This window comes from Oxyura jamaicensis, chromosome 2 (assembly GCF_011077185.1).
Source record: "Oxyura jamaicensis isolate SHBP4307 breed ruddy duck chromosome 2, BPBGC_Ojam_1.0, whole genome shotgun sequence".
NCBI lineage: Eukaryota > Metazoa > Chordata > Aves > Anseriformes > Anatidae > Oxyura > Oxyura jamaicensis.
In genome coordinates, this window is record NC_048894.1 from 66,343,025 (window position 1) to 66,365,523 (window position 22,499).

Genomic DNA, 22,499 nt, shown 5'->3' on the forward strand with positions numbered 1-22,499 from the left:
TTTTTTTTTTAAATCTCTTGCATTTGAAAAGCTGGGGTCACTTTATCAGTGTTAAGCCCGGCTTTATGGAGGAAGGTGCATTACCACGTTGAGGAGAGAAGATAGTTGAAAGTTCCAAAAGCCACAGCAGCACAGTAGATTAAAGAAACACAGGCTGTTTTTAAAAGATGTGGCTAGAAGGAATTATTCATGGCACTTGGATGGCTGGTTGGAGTTCCAAAAACACTGGCTAAACCAGAACAGACGGTGGTAGGAGTGAATCAGTACTGAAGAAACAGCACAATTTCACTGTTGAAGTGCACTAAGTGTACTATTACTAGACTAAAGTAAGCTGTGCTAGTTTTTTAGGTTTATAATTAATTTTTATCTGTTTGTTTTTTTTACAGGTTTCTCTGTCTGCAACTGAGCTAGTTCCATGAGAAAGGAGGTACTGAACAATTTACCTGCAAAAGGACTGCAAAGGTCTGGAGAACCTGCATCCAAACCAGATGCCCTGAGACCAACTATAAATGCATATGTCTCAAGTACCTAGGCCACAGGCTTGACAGTCCTGTTGAAGTTTCAGATTAAATTCAACCTTATATTGTCTGCAGATTGTGGGCAATCACGGCAACACACCTTTTTTTGAAAGGTGAACAGACAGGTGTCCAAAAAACATTGCCTATACGTAAAGATATAATGAAAACACATTTTGTCCCTGAATTTGTAGCCTTCTTGTTGCTGGTAGAATAAATATTACAAAATATCCATGGGCAGCATGGCAGTAGTATGATCCAAAAGGACGTGTTTTTAATTATTGTTGGACGTTGCAGACCACAGTTTTGTTTTGGTCATTCTGAATGCTTGTGGCCACCTACCATGTCTTTCCAGGCAACATACCCCTGCATGTATTCCAGTAAAGCAGGTAGTTGGTCAAAATTATGTGTCAGAGCTGACGTCAAGCATGCAATGAAAAATGCTAGGTACATCTCAGAAACACAAAGAAACATAGAGTAATATTATAAATGAGTACCTATTCCCTTAAAAAATGGTTTTAAAAAAATCAACTTTCAAGTCAGCTATTTTTGAGAGCAAAGTAAAACTTACATTTTTTTGCTACACTACTTATATTTGACTTAGACGGAAGTACATTAATTGCATGTAATATGCTTGGAATGTATGGGAAATAATTTTTTTTCCATATGAGTCAGCACAGGAAATGAACTGCAAATGAGTAAAATGTTGAGAAGTCTACAGATGGAGATTTTTTAAAATATAGAATGTTTTTCAAGAGTAGAATACTGATATGTTTTCTTACAGAGAAAAGTACCACAGACATGACTGATGGCACACCAGAGACCGAAGAAGAGCAAGAACTTCCTTCTGATCAGCATAGTTAAAGCCTGTAATGATGCAACATTAATTTAACAGTTTCTCTCCTTGCTAGTGCCAGAGAGCTTTGCCTCCCTGTATTGGACATTGCCAAAGTTTACCACATTCTTGCTAAACACAGAAGATTGTAGATAACACCAAGCCAAAACATCTCTGAGTTTCCTTTATTTTCTTTTTGGTAACATCAAATAAACAAAGCAGCATCTTCTAAATTATGATTGAACAATACATTACCTTAAATACTTTGGTTTTCAAAGTTTTCCCTTGTTGGGCCTAGATATTAAAATAGTAATAACACTAATTAAAACTAAGAGCAAGAACAGCAAATTAAACAGTTTCTAAGAGTTGTACTATGAGAGAATGTTCATAAGTAGGAAAATGTGTAACCCACCACGCAGCTGAATCCTCACTCCTAAACCAAACAGCACCTGGAGCTCACTGTGGCAGAAGAGGGTGAATTCAGAGTGGCAAGAGTGAGTGGCAGAACAGAGTACAGAGCCCTGCTCCAACACACTATTGATTTGCTCTGAATTTATGTGAAGTATTACTGTTGACTTCAGTATTAAAAGTGAAGATTTTATCATGGTATTTAATGCTGCACAAAAGGCCCCATTAACATCAAATGGATGTTCCGTGCACTTTACAGAGCTGCCTTATATCTGAAGTAGTCTCCCATATTTCATTAGGCAGAAAATTACTGCTTCTATGCCAAATTTTCCTTCTGTTTACAGAACTGGAGATTTAGCCCCAGTCTAGTACAGTTAGTAGGAACACAGTGACTCCCATCTTTAATGTGAGGTATAAATACACTTAATATTGCTTTTTCTTCATTGAAAGTAAACCAATAGACAAGAGTTTCTTTTGATATGTTGCTATACACTCTGGGATGCATGAAAAGCTTTTGAATGAGTAAATATGCATTATAGTCATCCTCGTAAACATCTTTCTCTGAAACCAATTACATGCATTTGGCTTTTATCTTATAACTGCACTTCTGTCAAATGAACAAACAGGTGCACGTGCTGCATCCCAAAGGCAAAATTTGGCTCATGGTGCCTAACAATCAAGTAGAGATGATGCACATATTTTTTGTAGGGAGATAATGTTTCATGCTCCTTTGTTTTAATTTTGCTGTCACTGAAAAGAGCAACACAGGGATCCTGCTGCCTCCACTCCCAGTGTCCTGTTCACACTGAAGCTACAGACAGGCTCTGCCAGGCCAGAGACCGAAGTGCATACTGCACGCTTGTGCTATGCATAGTTCATCATGCTGCCCCGTACCAAACAGAGCTGCTCATTTCATAGATTGGAGAGCCATTTAAGGTGAACCTGGAATCATTCTTGGTGGTAAAACTGAAACCATCTAAAGTCAAGCTGGGATTTTCCTGGACTCTTTCCCCCAGTCTTCAAAACATGTATCTAGCCTTTGCCTTTACTCTCATCAATAAGGAACTTAGAGCCATAGACTCATTACTCTCAACTGTCACTGCCCATAAAAAAGCAAATAAAGGGAACAAATAGGCTCCAAGTTGCAAGCATAAATTCAGAGCCCCTGCACAGATTTTTTTTTTTTTTTTCCCAGTCTGCCTTGGGAGCGGGCTTGACGTGATTTCCTGAAAAGCTGCCTGCTTTGCTTCACCATGCCCATGGCCAATGGTTGCACAATTTAGATGGATTAATTGAGCTACAAACAGTAACACCCAGATCTTCCATGCTGCTTAAAATACCATACAGTGAAAACATGCACTGTGGTAAGGCTCAAAGACAGAGGATCACATTAATAGAGTAGACTTTTGTCTATGAGAATAAGGGCACCCAGACTAGTGCATTGTAATGTAAAATTCTTAACAACTTTTCTGCTCTGCCATACCTCCAACTGAAGATGTGCTGGAGGAGGTCAGAGCAATTTGCCTGCCTCAGCCTGCCACCAGACAAAAATAGGTCGCATTAGCTTCTTCAGCAATTATGAAAGGTTTATTTTTCTAATTAAGAGGCTATGATACAAAATAGAACAGGGAAGCCCTCAGAGGATATAAAAGAAAAATTCAGAAGGCAGGTGGGGTTAAAGCTGATGTTTTGAAGCTTGTAGTCATACTTCAGAACTTTTCTATCCCAGGCAGGATGCAGCCTAGCATGGGAGAAGGGCACGGGTGTTTATGAACTGGAGTTGCTCTCTGCAAAGTTTGCTGCCAGTAATAATCTGTCTTGAGCAGCAGTGTTTTGGAATAGTATTGCTGACTCATACAGATTTGTGATCATACTAATCTCCATACAACTTTTATGAGAAGCTGCCAGAAATGAGCACTTATATTTGCAGCGTACATTTGTGAAACTGAGCTACAATAGAACATCCATTCACATTACAAAAAGAGACAAGTTCTGGGCTTCCATACAAGAAGTTATTTCATCTGCCTATCTTCTGGACTTCCTTTCAACCTCTGGACTACAAAATTCTCTAATACTTTTCTCCTTCCCTCTTTGACTTGTTCAAACCCTTAAAGTACAAGAAACCTTAAGAGGCTGGAAAATAAGACCATGTATATGGAATCAAAATTCCTCCATTTCCCTGGATTCAGTAGAGTTGTGGTACAGAGAGGATGAAAACAAGACTCATGCATTTAATCCTGTAATTTTCAGAAGCAGTATTGTCTTGCATTGGATTTAACATTCTGCAGAGAGCTACCTTTTCCAAAGAATAATAGCAGCCCACACTGCAGCCCAGTGTATGTGTGCATGGGGAGATGACACCAAGCACTCTCACATGGAAAAGAATGCCCCATTCTTTGAGAAAGGTCAAGCAATCCTATCAGCATCTGTCAAGAACTTACCATACTTTTATATGAAAGGCAGTGACTTCCACACCAAGGGACAGCTTCTTACAGTAAGCTAGAAAAATTACAGGCAATAGTTGTAGTCAAAGATTTGTACTACCTCTACATGAAACTAAACCAGTGTTTCAAGTGTTTCACTCCATTTACTGCCTAAAAACATTGAAATTCTATCACTCTTACACAGGTACACTGCCATTGAATTTATTTCTATCTACTGTGCTGGGACAACTAGATGATAAACAGCAAGAAGACCAAATCATGTGCATACCAAGCTAGCCACAGATATGTGGTCACCATGCACATTCTACACCTCTATCCACTTGTCACCAATTCTTTCTTGACCTCTTCCTGTATAGTTCCATTGGCAGTTTCAGAGAAGAGAAAGGGAGAACCTTTAAAGGTACAGAGTTTGTATGAGGCTTTTTGAGTACCAGGGACAGGTAGAAGAGAGACTTAAATCAACAATCTCAAGGAATTCTGCAGTGTGAATTCAACTGTTATTTATCTGTTGACCTGGTCTGCTAAAACACGTGTCCTAGAGAGCCAACACATACACGCAAGTAGCTTGGAGCCTACCACGCAGCAGATGCTACTGTCACCACAGTAAATGGGAACTGGGGGCACTGCAGGGCTGGGGACAGTCACAAATAGCAAGAGAGTTTTAATTACTGCTGTAGAAAAGAGTAAGGATATTGGAAGCAAATTTGCAAGATCAGTTTCTGCTGTTTCTAATATAAAGTGCAACAAGGCTTGGGCTTAGTGCTCAGTGGAACCTGGATAAGCATAGAATTTAACTGTAGCAGAAACCCTCACCTGTTATTTATGATGACTGTATATACCACCAAGAGAACTGTGAGTGAATATAGAGTTTGTATTAGTTTAGAGCAGATGTGACATGACCACAGATCCTTTTTTTGTGTGTATTCTCAACTAGACATCTGAGCTCACACATTCTGGAAAGGTCACCTTGCATGTTCTAACATGGGTGCCCACACAGAGTTCAAAAATTGTTTCTTACCAACAATCATGTGGTTGCAGACATCACAAAAGGTGGGTTTTTTGAAGATGTGCTCCTGGAAGATGTGAGCCTTGTTTTCTGGCAGCTGCTGGGCTCTGGTGGGGGAGGATGCCTGGCTCTCTGAGCTGGGGAGCTGCCCTGTGCTCGTGCTCACCTCAGGCATCAAGTCCACTTGCAGTTTCACGTCACTGTTAGTCCTCTGGAAGAAATTGTCTGCACTTTTACTCCGCAAGCTTTTGGTCTTGAAGGAGAGTGACCTTTTCAGCTTCTGCAGCTGCAACAAATAATCAAACTATAATTAGTGCCTCTTCCTCTTCAAAAGTAAGGCAAGGCTGTTGGTTTTGGTGTGTGCTACTGCTAAGTGAACCCATCTATAGCACCTAGGAGCGATCAGCAAACCTTGATCCACCCAAATAATAAAACTGACTCTAGAATTTAACTAGACATTTCAAAGCAAGGCAAATAGATTCCTACTAGGAAATAACCCACTCTACATATGCTTTCTGATAGATAATAAATGCTTCTATTTGTTCTTTCTTTCAGGTATAACAGCAAAGAAATACTGCAGAGTGTTGTGCACATAGTCATTTGAAGATTATATCCTTTGTATTCAAGCATGAGAGAAATGAGGTCATTGCATGGTCCTTCAGCAGCCTGTAAAGCCATTTCAAGGACAGATGTTATATGACATTACAAGAAGAATGATTTCAGTAAATAAATTTGATGTGGTTAAATATCTTGAATTTGACAGAAACAGAGATTACACACAGTTTTGACTGAGATTTATTATTATTATTATTGATAATTTTCTAAGGAAAAAAGTCCAAGGAGCAGTAGCCATATAGGTAACTAGTCACCTAGTAGTTAATACCTTAATTAATAGCAGTTAATAGAAATATTCACATATTTTCTTATATATTGCATTGTCTATTCCTTGTCAGAATATTACGAATCACAATAGGGCATAATTAACTTACATTTATATTATGATTCTTTAACCATTAACTGTCTTGTACCTTATCAGAGCACCTCTTATCTTTTCCCCAAAAAAGTTTTATACAAGGCTGAGATGGGTACTAGGTGAGCCACAGAAGCTATCAGCACATCTAATAGACAAGCCTGCAGTTTTATCAACCCTGACAGCCCACAAATAGAGTCTGGGCAAAAGAAAAACATTCTGGGAAAGCCAGCTTTGCATCTACTTCATATTTGTTATCTCTGAAGTGTAATATCTCCATCTCACCTTTTACCTCAGCATTATTTCAACCATCACAAAATCATTTCAATCACTGCTGCAGCTCTCTGGGCAAAAGTGATGTAACGACTGAATTTTTCCATGCCGCACAGGCTGTCTGTGGTAAACCAGCATGAATGGTTTATATTAGAAATTGTTCATGCTAGAAACAATGATGATCGGGAATCATAATTCACACTAATATAAAGGGAAGGAGTTCACATGCTTTCCCAAAAAACCATGGCTCTGATCTGTCACACTGACAATGCCTCAGAGCACTTGATCTTCTGTTACTGTTTCTGATCCATCAATTTTCTTTGTGAATCAGTCAAAACCATTCCATGGGACAGGAGCCTCCAGGCACCCTGTGGAAAAGCCCCTCTCCGACCTTCACATGCAGGCAGCTCACTCTTGGAGCTGGGAAATGCTCCATCTCTCTTTCGGTGTTGTACAACACCAAAATAACCTAAGTCCAATAAATGGGCAAAGGGATATCATTGCCTCTGGTTAACAGTGTTTGTGGTTGCTGCACAGAGTGTTTTGAAGCACCCTGCTGGAGAAAGCTTCTGCTCCCTGAGCTATTTCCCTACTTTGGGAAGCTGGGACGGATCAGAGCCAGGGGCCTGTCCCTTGCAGCCACAGCTCTCTCTGCACTCACAAGAGGAGCCCCACATCCAAAGGAAGGAAATACCCACCTGTTTGCCAGAAAGGCCCAGCTGGTGGGGAAATGTGTAATTAAGAGCAATTAAGTCATTAAATGCCCGCTGTGAGGCAAGAGCAGTTTCTGGTTTCTAAAGCTCTTTCAGTTGAAGGCTAAGTTGTGGACTTTCTGAGCCCCAAACCACCTTACAACAGCACCGATGAAATGTGACATCCTCCCTCACCTGCTTTGATGTTAAGTCAATGGCACCCAAAATCACTGAGGTTGTTAAGCACTGAAATTACTTTATGTCCCCAGTGATGACCAGAGACTCAGTAATAATTTGTCCCTTGCTCTTGAAATGCTTCCCACCGAAGTCAGACCTAATTAGTGCAGCAAAGCACAGAGAATTACAACATCACAAGGTGACTGAAATGGCATTCATTATTGATTTGCCATCCATTTCTACAGTGCCACATGAAGTTAATTAAATTTCAAAACACTGCTTCTGCCACAGAAAGAAGATTAAGCTGTGCAATACAGTATTTGTTTTATCATGAAACAAATATCTTGCTAGCTCAGCAATGCAGAATGTTTTAAGGAGCTCAGCATTTTCTACCTTTATTGCATTCTCCTGTGCAAAATCATTTGCCAGTCTAGGGATGTACCAGCACCCTTTCCTCACCTAGTCAGAAAAGTCAGTAGTTTTCCAAAGAGTACAGCACTCAGGCTATGCATGTCCACATGTGCACTCAGGTGAGCGTGCATCCTTGTTGCTACCCAAATGCAGATCCTCATTTTGCAGTTTGCTATGGACTGGGCCCACTCCTTAACTAGAAGATTTTAAATGTTAACATAGGCATATAATTTGCCTGATTTTGATCTGACATAAGCTGATTTAAAGTACTTGTGATGCCACTCCTAATAGAGATGCTCACCTTAGGCAGGAATCAGCTCTATCAGTAGAGAGAGGGAAGCATGCAAATTTGAGTATTATTAATTTGTTTCTGCAGAATTAATGAGTCCAAAGTTAAATCATATAATGAAACATTGATGAACTTTGGAAAAAGGTGAGACTAGGGTTGCTCCGCAATTTACAGTACTTCAACACTTCAATGAAAAACTCATATATTGGGACTGAACAAAACCCTAAACCAATCGTGAAAAGGCTTTAAGAAACACATCTGAGAATTCTCCTGGGCCTTTCATATTTTCTCCTTTGCAAGGAAGAGGAAAAGCTTACAAATTATCTTTCATTTAATTAAATAAATTAAATCAAAATAAAATTCCCACAAGCACAAGAGCTTTTCTAGAATTGTGATAGCATCACAATACTTCACAATACTGACATTTCAGAAATCTGAACCCTTGCTATAAAATTCAGGATATTCTGGTGTTTTAAAATTAGACGGAAAGAAGTTTGTCTCTAGACAAATGCATTTCATCAGTCACATGACTGAATGTACTGAGCCTACAGGCAAGGAAAAGATAAGTGAAATAGCTAAACACTGATTTTGCTTAACCTTTTCTTCAGTAACATCTAGCACAATCTCCATCTTCTTCAGAATTACTGAATGCTCATGCTTCAAGGGACTGGGAAGCTTTGATGAACCACAGCTTATCAACACCTCCTGTTTCCTAATTTCCCTATACTATAACTCTTTAGCTGCTATAACCAGAAAACAGCAGGCAGTGAGAGGACAGCTACTGAAATTCATTCCTAGAGTTAACAGCTGCCACTGACATTTGAATGGGAATTGTACCTGCCCTCACTAAGACTTTATTTTAGTGAGACACTGAAAATACACAACTCTTTTCTACAATTTTATTTTAAGAATTTCCTGGGAAAGTTAGGAAGATATCAGTGATTTGAACTGTTTTATAATTACTAGCTTTGCAATTAGAAAAGATAAACATATCTCCAGTCATCCATCCTGCAAAGAATAAGTTATTCAGGCTCCTAACTGCTTCCCTGATATCTACAAACATTTTTCCCCCGCCTCTCTGTCTCTGTTTACAGTAGCACACATTGTGGCTCATTAAGAGCAGATCTGCAGAATGAAATGGGTGCTGAGGACCCAGCATACATACTGTATACATTTCAGGGCACAGAGTACTCTGAACCAGCCTAGCCCAGCAGCCCTGATGTGCAATTGCTGCACACCTAGAGCACAAGCAGGATGTAACCCCAAGAGATGCAGCCTGTACTTAGCAAGGCTGCGCCACAAGGACCAAAGTGGGGTGATCAGCAAATGGGAGGTTTGTTTTAAAACTGCACTCCCAAATCAAACTAAAACGCTAAGATATGTGCCCTACCTGCCATCACCGTTTCTCTAGCACAACTTCTCCATCACACCTCTTATCATTTAAAGATCAGAGAAAGCTCCCCTATCCCTCCACATGAACGCTTCATTCCCCTTTCTGAAGCTGTTTAGTGATCTCAGAGTGAACAACAGTTAACTGGGAAGACAAGCTGTTCTATTATATTGTGTTTGCTTGAACCATCACCTTTGGCATTCAGAGCAACTCTTATGGAGTCTGCTCAAGTCATGTTAGTTCTCAATATGCTTAGTCTTGCTCCCTTCTCAGCCATGGCTTACTATCCTTGGCAGCATCAGAGGCTCCTATGTGGCACAGGACCAACAACAAGATTGTTTTTATACATTTCTGCACTTAACTACCTTTCACAAGAAAACAGCAAATGAAACAGGCTCATCAACTGTCCTTTACTGACAGACCATTATAACTAAACTCTCATTTTAAGACATCAGCTGTGCTAGTGTTCTACCAAAAAAAAAAAAAATTTTTTTTTTTAAATTACAATATTGCTTGCTCTTTTCTATCCCTTTCTTTTCTTTACACTAGTATTATCAATATCATTAAATGGATTACAAGTAATGCAGGGCATTAACATAATTGGAATGAGCCATCAAGCCAGTTTGATTCCTGCATTTCTTATAAAACATACCTATTTTATTAGCTATACAGACTAAAAGGGCTCAGTCAGTGGTTTTCACTCATCACTGTGAGATAAACATCCACCTTCTATTAGGAATTATTTCTACTTTATTTCAGTTTCTTACAGTAACTTTTCAAATTATTTGACACTCATGTTGTTATAAAACACAGACTTCAACATGCAAGGTTGTTGTGTAGATTCACTAGAGGTCATGTCAGGTATACAAGACATTTACCAAAAGGGACTCAAACCAAAACCCTTTCAAAAAAGGGAAAGAGCAACAGTGTTGACAAATGGAATCTATTCTACCAAGTACAGTCCATTTTCTGGCTCAAAGAGCATTCAATTTGTACTACCAACCCCTTGAACATACTTCAGATGCTAACTAGATTTATTGAAGGGCTGGATGTTACCAGGATGTCAGCTAGCCTGGCAGCACTGTTGGGCTTCAGCTAGCTACACTGAGTAAGAGCAAACAAAGAACATGCTCAAACAAAAGTGCTTACTGTTGTGGGCATGGAGGTTGGTTATTTTCTTGTTAAAAATGGGGGACACAAAAGTAAGGGATTTTTGAGCACAGGTGAGGGTGGTAGTTTTTTTTTTTATTATTATTTTCTCTCTCTTTTTTTTTTTTCCTACTTTGGATTTCAAATGCACTGCTTTGGCATTTTAATGAGCAAAAATAAGATTATGACATCCCCAACAAGTATGCAATTTCATAAATATTAGGTGTGTTTGCTGATGAGAGAAGTACCATGTCTTATAGTATTAACAAAATAAAATGGTATTTCAAACACTTAAGGGGTTAGTGTTGTTTACTGGCAAAGTGTCCATGATAAAATCTGTAGGAAAAGCCGATCCCTTTTCTACCTTTTGCTTTCTAAATAAGAAATAGAACAAATACAATGCTAGTACAAACTGAAATGGCTAAACTGACTTCAGTTGCTGTTTATTTATACAGTCTGAGAATCTAGCTCTATCGTGTATTTGTCTGCCCTAGCCAGCTTTCCTGGAAGCTGTATCTTTTTAATCCACTACAGACAAAGTGGGAATGTTTGTTACTGCAGAATCTGCTACATATTATATTTGTGTATTTTCCCAAACAGATTGCATAGCTGGCATTGGAACAAATATGTTTGTTATTGCTGTAAAAAAAAATGAAATAAATCTGTCTACTTGAATAGTGTATCAGACTAGTCAAAGGGGAGACCTTTTCCATTATACCTAACAATAATGTTATTGATTTATTGGGAACCTCCATCTACTCTGGTTGGCTCTTGCTGCTCTATTTTCCTTACATTACCCTCCATGCCCTCCACTGTTTCTGAAACCTACCTAGTGATCCTCAAACCCATTTAGGGTGTAAGCCTTTCCAAGCAGGGCTCTTTCTGTGATTTTGTTTCACATGTAGAGTCCTAACTACAATGAAACACTCTGACTGGCACATCAGAGCAGAGAAGCAAAAATCACTGAACAAGCCTCAGGGTTTCAAAGCACGAAATCTGAAGAGATGCTCAGTTGTCACCTCTCCCACAAATGTCACTGTGAATCACGTTATCATCCCTCTACTGATGTAGTACATCCTTGGCAGCTGTGTGTTTGCATATCTAATTGGCAGACCTCTAAATTATCAAGAGGTACGGTCTGCACATGTAGCCAAAGTGTGTTTGCTTAGCAGATTTGTCCATTCTGTTCAGCTCTCTTGTCTGGTTTAAACCAAGCTGAAAACTCTTTCTAGTTCTCAACAATTCCTCCTGCTGTTGGTCTGAAAACTTTCATTTTGGGGTACATCTTCTAATATTGCAAGGAATCAGAACTAGCAAATATGTGAAACAAATGTGAAATACAATGTCTGAAAAATATGAAAAGTCTGCCTTGCACTCCAAATTCCTTTATTTAGGCTCAAAATTCAGCATAAGGTGTGACAGGACAAAGTACAGAAGTCTAGGGAGTGGCAGGTTTGAGGGGTTATTTGAAGCATAGTTTATTAACTATAGCAATTGCTATCAAATTTCAAGGAAATCCTTTTTTGTTTCCATTATGTTCAGAATAGTCTACTTAGTCTTGAGGTATAAAAAGATTAAACTCTGTGTTAGATATTCTGCAATTGTGACTTACTCTGAGTTTGCATTAACTTCACTGCCAAATATATTTTCATATTAGCTTCAAAAGACGCACTGTCATTTAAACACTTTAAAACAGCTTGTAAAAAGGAGGCAACATATGCAAAATAAATATAACAATATTTGTAGGCATGTGAAAACCAGGACATTTTTTAAACAAAAACTAAGCAAATCATTCTCCCCCCCAAAAAACCAAAGGCTTTCTCATTTCTATTTCTTCTCCTGCCTCACCTAGCAAAGAAGAGCTGCTCTTCTCCAGACCAGAGTGAATGACTGTAAATCCTGATTTAAATCCAGAATTATATTTCCTTTTACCCCAAACAGCTGTTCCAACATAGGTGGCACCAGCTGTAAGAGATCTCTTATAATACAGGTTATGAAATGTGGCTGGTGGAATAGCTGGCTACAAACCTCTGTGTGGCTCTTGAATAATTTCCAGTCTTTTCTCCTGAAGCCAACAGGCAAGCTCAAAAAGGAAGCAAGAGATGGTTAGGAACAGTCCTTCCATTTATTTAAAATCTCCTTCTAACATTCAGATTCAAAATGGATGTGTTTACAACATCTTGGTTTCTACTTTGGGTTTTACCTCAGGCATTTGGTCGCTAAGCAGCTGGTCATCTCCATACTTTGTGCCCATTAGGATGATGCACACGCGTGGTTATCTCCTGCCTCTTGACACAGAAGGAATTTGGGCTGTTATCTCTGAGGTCCCTTCTGGGAATCCTGCATTTTACTGCCCCATTTGGATATCTCTTTTCCATTTCACCTTCTAAATGGAACAGTGATTTCCCTTCGGTAAGTCCTGATGCGCTCATTTACTAATCTCTGTTGCAGTAGAAGTGGCACACCAAATTTTGGAGATTAAAAGACTAGATTTCAGAATAATGTAAATCCAGGCAGCCCTGCTGAGGTGAATGAAGCTACACTGTATGTACCTGCTGAGAGTCTTCAAGAACAAAAATAATAGGGCCTGAGTTTTGCTTCTTTTCCTTCTCATAAATAATCTGGTAAATGTTATTGCAAATGTAAGATTAATCATCCTTGATTGTATCTAGTGTCTGTTCATCTATGAAGGGTACATCATAATTTTCCACTATTGTTCTTATAAGAAATTAAAGCTCAATAAGACCCACTCAGACCTTTTAAAAAGCATGACTTCTGCTAAGAAGTGCTGGTCTACTTCTACTAATAATTTCCATTAATTTATTTTGCTGTGTTTTTTTTTGTTTGTTTGTTTGTTTGTTTGTTTGTTTGTTTTTTTTAAATAGAGCTGCTTTATAGGACTTTAAATGGTACTATGTCTCTTGAAGCAAATATGGAAATACATCTGGCAGGGAGGCTGATACTAACTGAGGGCAAATTAACATCAGCACAGATCCCACATACTGTATAATCACATTTGTATTGTCTTAAAAGAAAAAGGAGGACTGAGATCTATGGGGAGTTGTTATAGTTAATATTCTGTCAGTGTTTCCACTCCTCCTTCTGGGGTTCCAAACTTAGACTGTTAAAATTGCTTCATGATGACAGCATGTAAGTGCTCTGCAACAAAGTTGTTGTCACTGGGCCAAATCCTAAGGTCTTTGCTTGCTGCTAACTCCTGCTGACTTCAGTGAGCATGATTCCTGAGTAAAGGCTTGGGGTTTGGCTGGAGTATAATTTTGTTTGTTTTGAAATGAAACCCTCTTTTTTTTTTTTTTTTTTTTTTTAATAAAATCTTTTTTACACTGTGCATTAAAAGCAAATGATTTCTGCATGCAGCACGAATAACCACCTGGCCACATGTGGGATCCTGTTATCTGAATGACTTTTTTCATCCCTTCTCAACTCTGCCCTCTTTATGAAACACTATTACTGCTTCTCTACAACCAAATGTAGATAAATCCAGAGGACACCTATGCCTCCTGCTTCTTTCGTCTTTCCTAGACATTTGTTTCAAATTTGTACCAGATGTGACTTAATTCTGTCCACACTTCTTGCTTAACCACTATGCCTATACTCTGACATGGAGTTAGCTCATTTTCTGATCTAAGAAACAACAGAACTGCAGTGCAAGAATTTCTGTGCTTTGTTTAAAAAGAAACAAACAAACAAAAAGATGGCTTATTTGATCCACAGGTTGGCTTTTGGCTTATTTGATCCCACTGGTTTCTGCTCCCTGTTTCTTGTTGTCAATCCAGAAATGGAGATTCAGATCCAGATTATACAACTTGTTCCCATCTTTTGATTTCAAACTCTTCTCAGTGGAAAGATAGTGCAGGAACTTATACCTTAACAAAATATTAGCAATGTTTGCTGACTCACTTCCAGTTTTCTTTTTCACAGTCCCCTTCATGTGCTTATTTTTACAACTTGTTAGCAAATTTTCTGCCTTCCATCTGCTTTGTTTCTCTCCTAAAGATTGACACTGTGCCACCATATAAAAGCTGCTTCTTGCAGCTTCTCTGGAGGCCAGGATGTGTGATCACTTTGGCAATGCCATTCTGACACCCAACAGGACCCATCCTGTCCTGGTGTGGAGCCACATCACTGCCCGCTCTGACCAGCATCCATGGTTTTGTGGGGAGTGTCACAACACCAGTTGAGCAAAGCCACTTAATTCCTCTGGGCTTCTCCTTGCTCCACCTGGGGGCCCACTGAGTTTCTTTCATCTCATATTTCTGGTTCTAAAGTCCTACAGCAGCTACCAGATACAAGATAAATGCTGTGTCAATTAAAATCTTTTCCCACTTTGGTAACACCTTCCTTGTTTGCTCTGCATCCAATTATCTTACTGCCCACCATGGCAGAAATCTATTTCCAGATCCAGTCCAGATCTGGCACATTTGTCTGGTTACAGGTCTTCTCCAAATGCATCTTATGGAATGCATTTATCCCTTTCAACACATATACTCCACTCATTTTCTAATTTTCCAAAAGTACTTCCAAATAATTTGAAGAAAAATTACTCCTGCAGTACCCAGTTTCCAAAGAACCTGTTAATAGTACAGTCAGTTTCCATCTAAGTCTGTCTTTTGTCATATAATTATTAAAAGTTAGTAATGCCCAGCAAAAACTGCTTTTAGTATCCTACATAAAGAATAAGCCAACTCTCCACATGAAGGGAGTTTAATTTGTTGATGATATCATCAACAAATGATGATATGACACACAATTACTTGGCACTTTATGGAGAGGTTTGAAGGCCTGAACACTGCATCAAGTTGATAGTGTAAATACATATATTTGGAGATGTTAATTGGCAAAAGTTATGCATAAGATTTATCATACATTTTTTACTCCTTTTACCTCAGGTTCATCCATTTCTTTTGCATTTTTTCCTAAACCTCCAAGCTGCTGAACATCTTCAGCCAGCTATTGTTTCAAGACCAACCCTGCAAAAAAAAAAACATTTTATTTTTATCCTCACCAGCTGCACAGCTTTCCTCTTCAAGTTACCTCTATCAAAGTTTCAAGATTAAAATGACTAACTGCGCTGCAAAAACATGTTTTTATAACGAGACAGTTAGCTTCTTGTAAAGAGAGTTATATACAGAGTACCACAAACAGAAAGATACAGAATTTAAGACTATAACACTTCCTGAAGTACTGCAATTTTTACTCAAGGTAAAAAGAGATTATTTTAAATCCCTCAGAATATTCTAAAGTGAACCTGTTACTACTGAAAGCTTGCACACAAAGAACTAAGCATTAATAAATAAATAAAGACTTGTAAGGCTGCATGAGTTTGTACTCACCTAATAAATGAAACGTATTCAAACTTCATATTTTTGGTATTGAGAGAGAAAAGTTGTTGGTATTGACATAAGATGCCAACACGTTTAACAGGAGTTGCTTAAACGATAGGAAAGCAAGGGAACTTGACCTAGAAAAACACTGTGAAGCCCTGTCTGACAGAAATAATGGAAGACTTCAGTTGGAGCAGGATGTGGCATGTGGTTGCATGAGGGATTCAGGCAGGCAGAGGAACAGTGGAACAGAAGAAAGAAGAAGAAAGGAAATTCAAGGTAGGACAGAAAGCATGTTGAAGAATATGAACGTGAACCCTGTGTAAAACTGGGTATTTCCATGAAGTATCTCACTTAATCTAGTCTACTGTCAGAGTAGCTAAAATTCTTGGTATCAGCAGAGTTGCACTGATTTAAAAGGAGTGTAGCATATTACCGCAGAAACCAGAGTATGGACCAACTGACCACTGTTGAACTGAAAAGCATGCACATGGCTAATTTCTGAAATTTATGTTTTCTCCTATTGACTGATTTCATATATATATATATATATATATTCAGTGGTGGCTGACTATGACTGTGCTAGAGGGATGGTAAGGAAAGGAGATATTTTTTCTGGACTTCAGCAGCTGGTAGTAAAGACAAAATGATGTTACCTCAGTTGCTACTTCAGGAATATTGTATTTATTGCAGTGTATTCCCTACAGTGTCAGAAAAATGAGGTTGGTTTTCTCATCTTGTTTAAAAAAGGTCTGACTTTTTCTTGTCTTGACTGAGTGGTTACTTCTTGTGGCCATCATCTAGTCACAGCTGAATTCTCCTCAGAGGCAGATCAGGCTGTTAAAATTTTTGTTTTAGGCATGGCTGTCATTTTTTGAATCTTTGTGAAATTATTTTAATTTATCTACACTTAAGCAGGTCTACTACAGCTGCTGGCATTCATCTTATATTTGCTAATATCCAGGGAATCATTTATTGAGAACATTTTTCTTAGATGCCAGGTAGAAATGTCTTAAAAAAAAGTGCTGTTGAAGGGTGGCATAGGAATCCAAGGATGTATGTAGGAACCTACATTACTAGAGAGGCAGGAGCTCAAAAGCCCTTCACTGGCAGCAATGTTGAAAATGGATCATCCTTAGTTGCACTACTCTTTACCTACCTACCAAGAGAGGAGACTAGGACAGACTAAGACAAAGAGAGACTAAGTGGGTTTCTTATCTTCCATATCAGGAATGTTTTCTATTACCTCATTGCTTGGGTTCTAAATTTATGTATAGTTTCCTGCAAATACATACAAAACCCCATGATCTTACATTAAAAGATAAATAAAGAGGCATTCACATGTAGGGAACAGACAGTATAATGCTACACAATACAAGGAAACTAAAATGCAACTTACAATATTTATTTGTGAATAAAGAAAGCACAGCCTGGATATAGATGCAAAAGAATGTGTAAACTGTAATTTATTTATTTATTTATTTTTTCCCTAGAGTCCTTACAACATGAGTGCCAGTATCCACACAGTGTTTACAAAAAAAAACCCTCCTCCTAACAGAAGAACCTCCATTCATATTCTTAATAGGCATCTTTAAACTTGACTAAGCTTGGAAACCTGGAAGTTTTGCCTGTAAAGACTTATCTTGCATTGGCTTATTGTACTGGAGAGTTTGATCTATGATTAAAGCATCTGGGTGAGAATAGGAACAGAGAGAGAGAGAAGCACTGAAAGGCAGAGAGTGAGCAAGCAAGCTAGCAAAAAAGAAGTTAAGTGTTCATCTGGATCTTTTGGAAGACCATGAGAATGAAGTCCATTTGTCATTACAACTAACTAGAGAAGATAGATCTAACCCCTGTGCACCTGCCAAAGACTTATCTGTGCCCATACTTCATGAAACTGGTACATGATTCATCTTGTAGCTACAGTTTAATAGCAGCACTTCACATCTTGAAGCCTGGATAGGCTCACATTTTTCTCTCTTTTTGTCATAGGTACATAACTTTCCATTACAGATCTGGCTGGAAAACAGCAATTCCACTTAACAAAAGTTTTCAAACTTTGAATGATTGTGTTCCATGTTGACATAAAAAACATCTGCAACCTTTCAAAACATCTTCGAGTACTATCAACAATAGAATAAACTTCCAGGAGAGGAAATGACCAGTCGGTTTTTGTTTTCAAGGTTTAAGACCTTGCTCTGATAGACTCAAAGTGGTGTTTACCTTACTTAAATTCAAGCTCTTAACTCAGCTGTAGCTGTCTACTATGGCCAATGGAAAGTGATTTCCTCTCAAAGAGGCTAATTCAGAGCACATAAGCCAGGCTTTTGCTCTAAATCACCTTTGATGAAACAATTTCAGTCTGTGCCTGAAACACAGAGACTGAACAGCCTAAAGATGGTCTCTAATTACAGGTGGGACTCTATCACTTAACCTATTTTTCTTCTCCTTTTTTTTGAGTAGAAATTTCATCTGTAAAGAGGGAAGGCTTCCTGAATATGGTTTACACAATCAAGGAATATGAATACTTCCACAAAAGCACAGGTTTTGACCGTAAAAGAGAGGACTTGACTGGCATGTATTGGATCAAAATGTTCATTACTAGAAATGTTTGGCATAACATCACAAGTCATATTATGTTTATTTGTAAATAATTCCTTAATGAGATAATTTGAATTAACAAAAGTGAGAAACAAGCTGCATGCACTTATGAACAATATATGCTAAGTATACTAAGAGGTGCTCTTAAAATAAAAAAATTGTATATACTGGGTCCTTGAGTTGATTGATACAGGTTGAAAATGTAACAGTAGGTGCAATTTAAAAATCCACATGGATCTGAAGGTCTTAACAACCGGACCCTCAATTTAACAGCACAGAAATCAATGGCACTCTTCCAAGTTTGCCCTGATGAATTTTGCCTATAGCATTTTGTTTACACGTGAGGATTGGCTCCGGGGCAGATGCATTCTGCAGTGGAGGGAATTGAGGAGGGCAGGGATTTTTTTCAGCATCAAGGCCACTCAAAGCAGCTGCAGGTGCCACCAGGACCCGGCAGCCCTTGCAAGGGAGGCTGAGGAGGAGTAGGCGGAGCCAGCAGCACCCCCTCCCCTGACATTCAAAAGCAGACCCTAGGGAGTGCAAGCGACCAGGACAGGCAAACAGGGTGTGGTGGATCAGTCAGGGCATGGCGTGGCAGTTCACTCAGGCAGGGTGTGCTCAGGCAGGGCAGAGTGTCCCTCCACACTCATAAGAACAACTCATCTACTGGCTGTCTAACTAAACCACCCTGGTCTGCACTAGGCAGAAAGGTCTTTCTAGAAAGCCTGTGGCCACCCAGACTTTGTGCCTGCTCAAAAAAGTGTCAGTTCAGGTCTCTGAATGCACAGAGTGCCTGGGCCTGTTGGTCCCCTCTGAGGGTAGGGTATGTGTGAAGTGTGAGCAGGTGGATGACCTTCTCAGCCTGGTGGCAGAGCTCAAGGAGGTGGAGAGGTTGAGAGCCATCAGGGAGTGTGAGCGGGAGATAGACTGGTGGAGCAACTCCCTGCAAGGCCTGAAGGAAAGGCACTGGGGTGAGACAGCCCAAACAGCGGTGGACCCCCTGCCTTGTCCCTGTTGAGCAGAGGAAGGGGACCTAGGAGATAAGGAGGAATGAAAATAGGTCCCTGCTCAGCGTTGCTGGCAACCCCCTTCCCTACTGGCCCCGCCTTCCCAGGTGCCCATACACAACAGATCTGAGGTCCTGGAGCCTGAGAGACCGGTGGGTGAGGATGAGGTGAAAAGTCTACCCAGGAGGATGCCTAGGGCAAGGAAGTTGACTCCACACCTCAAGACTGCCTCCACTAAGAAAGAGAGAAGGGTGATCGTTGTAGGCGACTCCCTTCTCAGGGGAACAAAGGGCGCTATTTGTCGACCTGACCCTACCTGTAGGGAGGTCTGCTGCCTCCCTGGGGCCAGGATCAGAGACATTGCCATAAACTTTCCTAACCTGGTTTGCCCCTCTGATTACTATCCTCTATTGATAGTCCAGGCTGGAAGTGATGATATTGAAGAGAGAAACCTGAAGGCTGTCAAACTGGACTATAGGGGACTGGAACGCATACAGGGAGTACAGGTCTTGTTTTCCTCCATCCCTATGGTGGCAGGGAGGGGTGCAGAGAGGACATAGAAAGCCCACCTGATAAACACGTGGCTCAAAGGCTGGTGCCAACACAGGATTTTTTTATTTTATTATTATTATTATTATTATTATTATTTATTTTTTTACCACAGGGTGCTTTACTGGGCACCCAGCCTGGTAACTTCAGATGGGTTTTCACCTGTCTCTTAGGGGAAAATGGGTACTAGCCCAGGAGCTGGCAGGGCTCATTGAAAGGGCTTTAAACTAGGTAAGAAGGGGGACAGGGATGAAATAAGGCTCGTTAGAGGTATACCATAGGGAACAATATCAGGTCCAGGGGAGAAAGCAATGGCCCAGCTGAAGTGTATCTACACTAATGCACGCAGCATGGGCAACAAACAGGAGGAGCTGGAAGCCATCATGCAGCAGGCAAGCTATGATTTGGTTGCCATCACAGAAACGTGGTGGGACCACTCCCATGACTGGAGTGTTGCAATGACTGGCTATAGGCTCTTCAGAAGGGACAGGCAGCACAGAAGGGTAGTGGTGTGGCTTTCTATATTAGAGAGTGTTTTGATGCTGTGAAACTTGAGAGTGGGTACGATAAAGTTGAGTCCCTATGGATTAGGAAGGCCAACAAGGCAAGCATCCTGGTGGGGGTCAGTTATAGACCATCAAACCAGGAAGAGGAGACAGATGAGGAGTTCTACAGGCAGCTGGCAGAAGTTGTGAAATCATCAGCACTTGTTCTCATGGGGGACTTCAACTTCCCAGACATATGCTGGACATGCAATACAGCTCAGAGGAAGCGGTCTAGGAGGTTTCTGGAGAGCTTCCTGATGCAACTGGTTAGGGAGCCTACCAGGGTAGGTGCCCCACTAGACTTTCTGTTCACAGAGAAGGACTGGTGGGAGATGTGGTAGTCGGGAGCTGTCTTGGGCAGAGTGACCACAAAATGGTACAGTTCTCTATTCTTGGCAAAGTCAGGAGGAGGATCAGTAAAACTGCTGTCTTCCAGAGGGCAAACTTTGAACTGTTCAGGACACTGGTTGGCAGAGTCCCTTGTAAGGCAGTTCTGAAGGGCAGAGGAGTCCAGGAAGGCTGGGCACTCTTCAAGAAAGAAATCTTAATGGTTCAGGAGCTGTCTGTTCCCACGTGCCCAAAGACGAGTGGGCACGGAAGAAGACCGGCCTGGCTGGACAGAGAGTTGTGGCTAGAGCTTAGGGAAAAAAAAAAAAAAAAAAAAGAGAGTTTATGATCTTTGGAAAAGAGGGCGGTGCACTCAGAAGGATTATAAGGATGTTGTAAGGATGTGTAGGGACAAAAATAGAAAGGCCAAAGCTCATCTGGAGCTCAGTCCTGCACCTGGGGCACAACAACCCCAAACAGCGCTACAGGCTGGGAGATGAGTGGTTAGACAGCTGCCTGGCAGAGAAGGACCTGGGAGTATTGGTTGATAGTTGGCTGAATATGAGCCAGCAGTGTGCTCAGGTGGCCAAGAAGGCCAACAGCATCCTGGCTTGCATAAGAAACAGTGTGGCCAGCAAGGTTAGGGAAGTGATTGTCCCTCTGTACTCGGCTCTGGTGAGGCCGCACCTCGAGTACTGTGTTCAGTTTTGGGCCCCTCGCTACAAGAAGGACATCGAGGTACTCGAGAGAGTCCAGAGAAGGGCAACGAAGCTGGTGAGGGGTCTGGAGAACAAGTCTTACGAGGAGCGGCTGAGGGAGCTGGGACTGTTCAGCTTGGAGAAAAAGAGGCTCAGGGGTGACCTTATCGGACTCTGAAGGTACCTTAAAGGAGGCTGTAGCGAGGTGGGGGTTGGTCTATTCTCCCACGTGCCTGGTGACAGAACGAGGGGGAATGGGCTAGAGTTGCGCCAGGGAAGGTTTAAGTTGGATATTAGGAAGAACTTCTTTATTGCAAGGGTTGCTAGGCATTGGAATGGGCTGCCCAGGGAAGTGGTTGAGTCACCATCCCTGGAGGTCTTTAAAAGACATTTGGATGTAGATCTTAGTGATATGGTTTAGTGGTTTAGTGGAGGACTTGTTAGTGTTAGGTCAGAGGCTGGACTAGGTGACCTTAGAGGTCTCTTCCAACCTAGATCATTCTGTGACTGAGGTGCCAAGTCCAAGGCTATTGCTCAACCTGTGTATACACAAGAGCAAGTGCAGCAGAGACAGGATTGTCAGTCTCTCTGTTCAATCCTAAGATATTTCGGTTTTCAGAATAATTACCACACTGTTTAAACTGGCAGGAGAAACACTAGCAAACCAATAGGAAATAGTACATCTATAGGTGTGGTATGTGAGGAAGTGACTTGTATGCATCAGGTCAGAAATCTGACTTTTGGACTACAAAAGCTGGCTCTTCCCTTCACTACGCATGAGTAATTTCTGTAAAATTCAACTGAAGTTAAATATTGGGGTATACTGGGTCTGGCTGGGATGTTAACTTTCCCTGCAGCAGCCCATACA

General features: G+C 40.5%; 1 protein-coding gene across 6 annotated transcripts in view; it reads right to left on the reverse strand.

Annotated features, from left to right (window-relative positions):
- The window catches only part of STAC (SH3 and cysteine rich domain), a 68,742-nt gene that overhangs the window by 43,537 nt on the left and 2,706 nt on the right, over window positions 1-22,499 (reverse strand). For 5 of the 6 annotated variants that reach the window (XM_035317602.1, XM_035317604.1, XM_035317603.1 and 2 more), the window contains one exon: window positions 5,221-5,494. In XM_035317602.1, the coding sequence (XP_035173493.1) occupies window positions 5,221-5,494 (274 nt within the window). Of the gene's footprint in view, window positions 1-5,220; window positions 5,495-15,464; window positions 15,495-22,499 lie in introns of those variants that run through there. The other variant, XM_035317605.1, reaches the window with a different exon arrangement.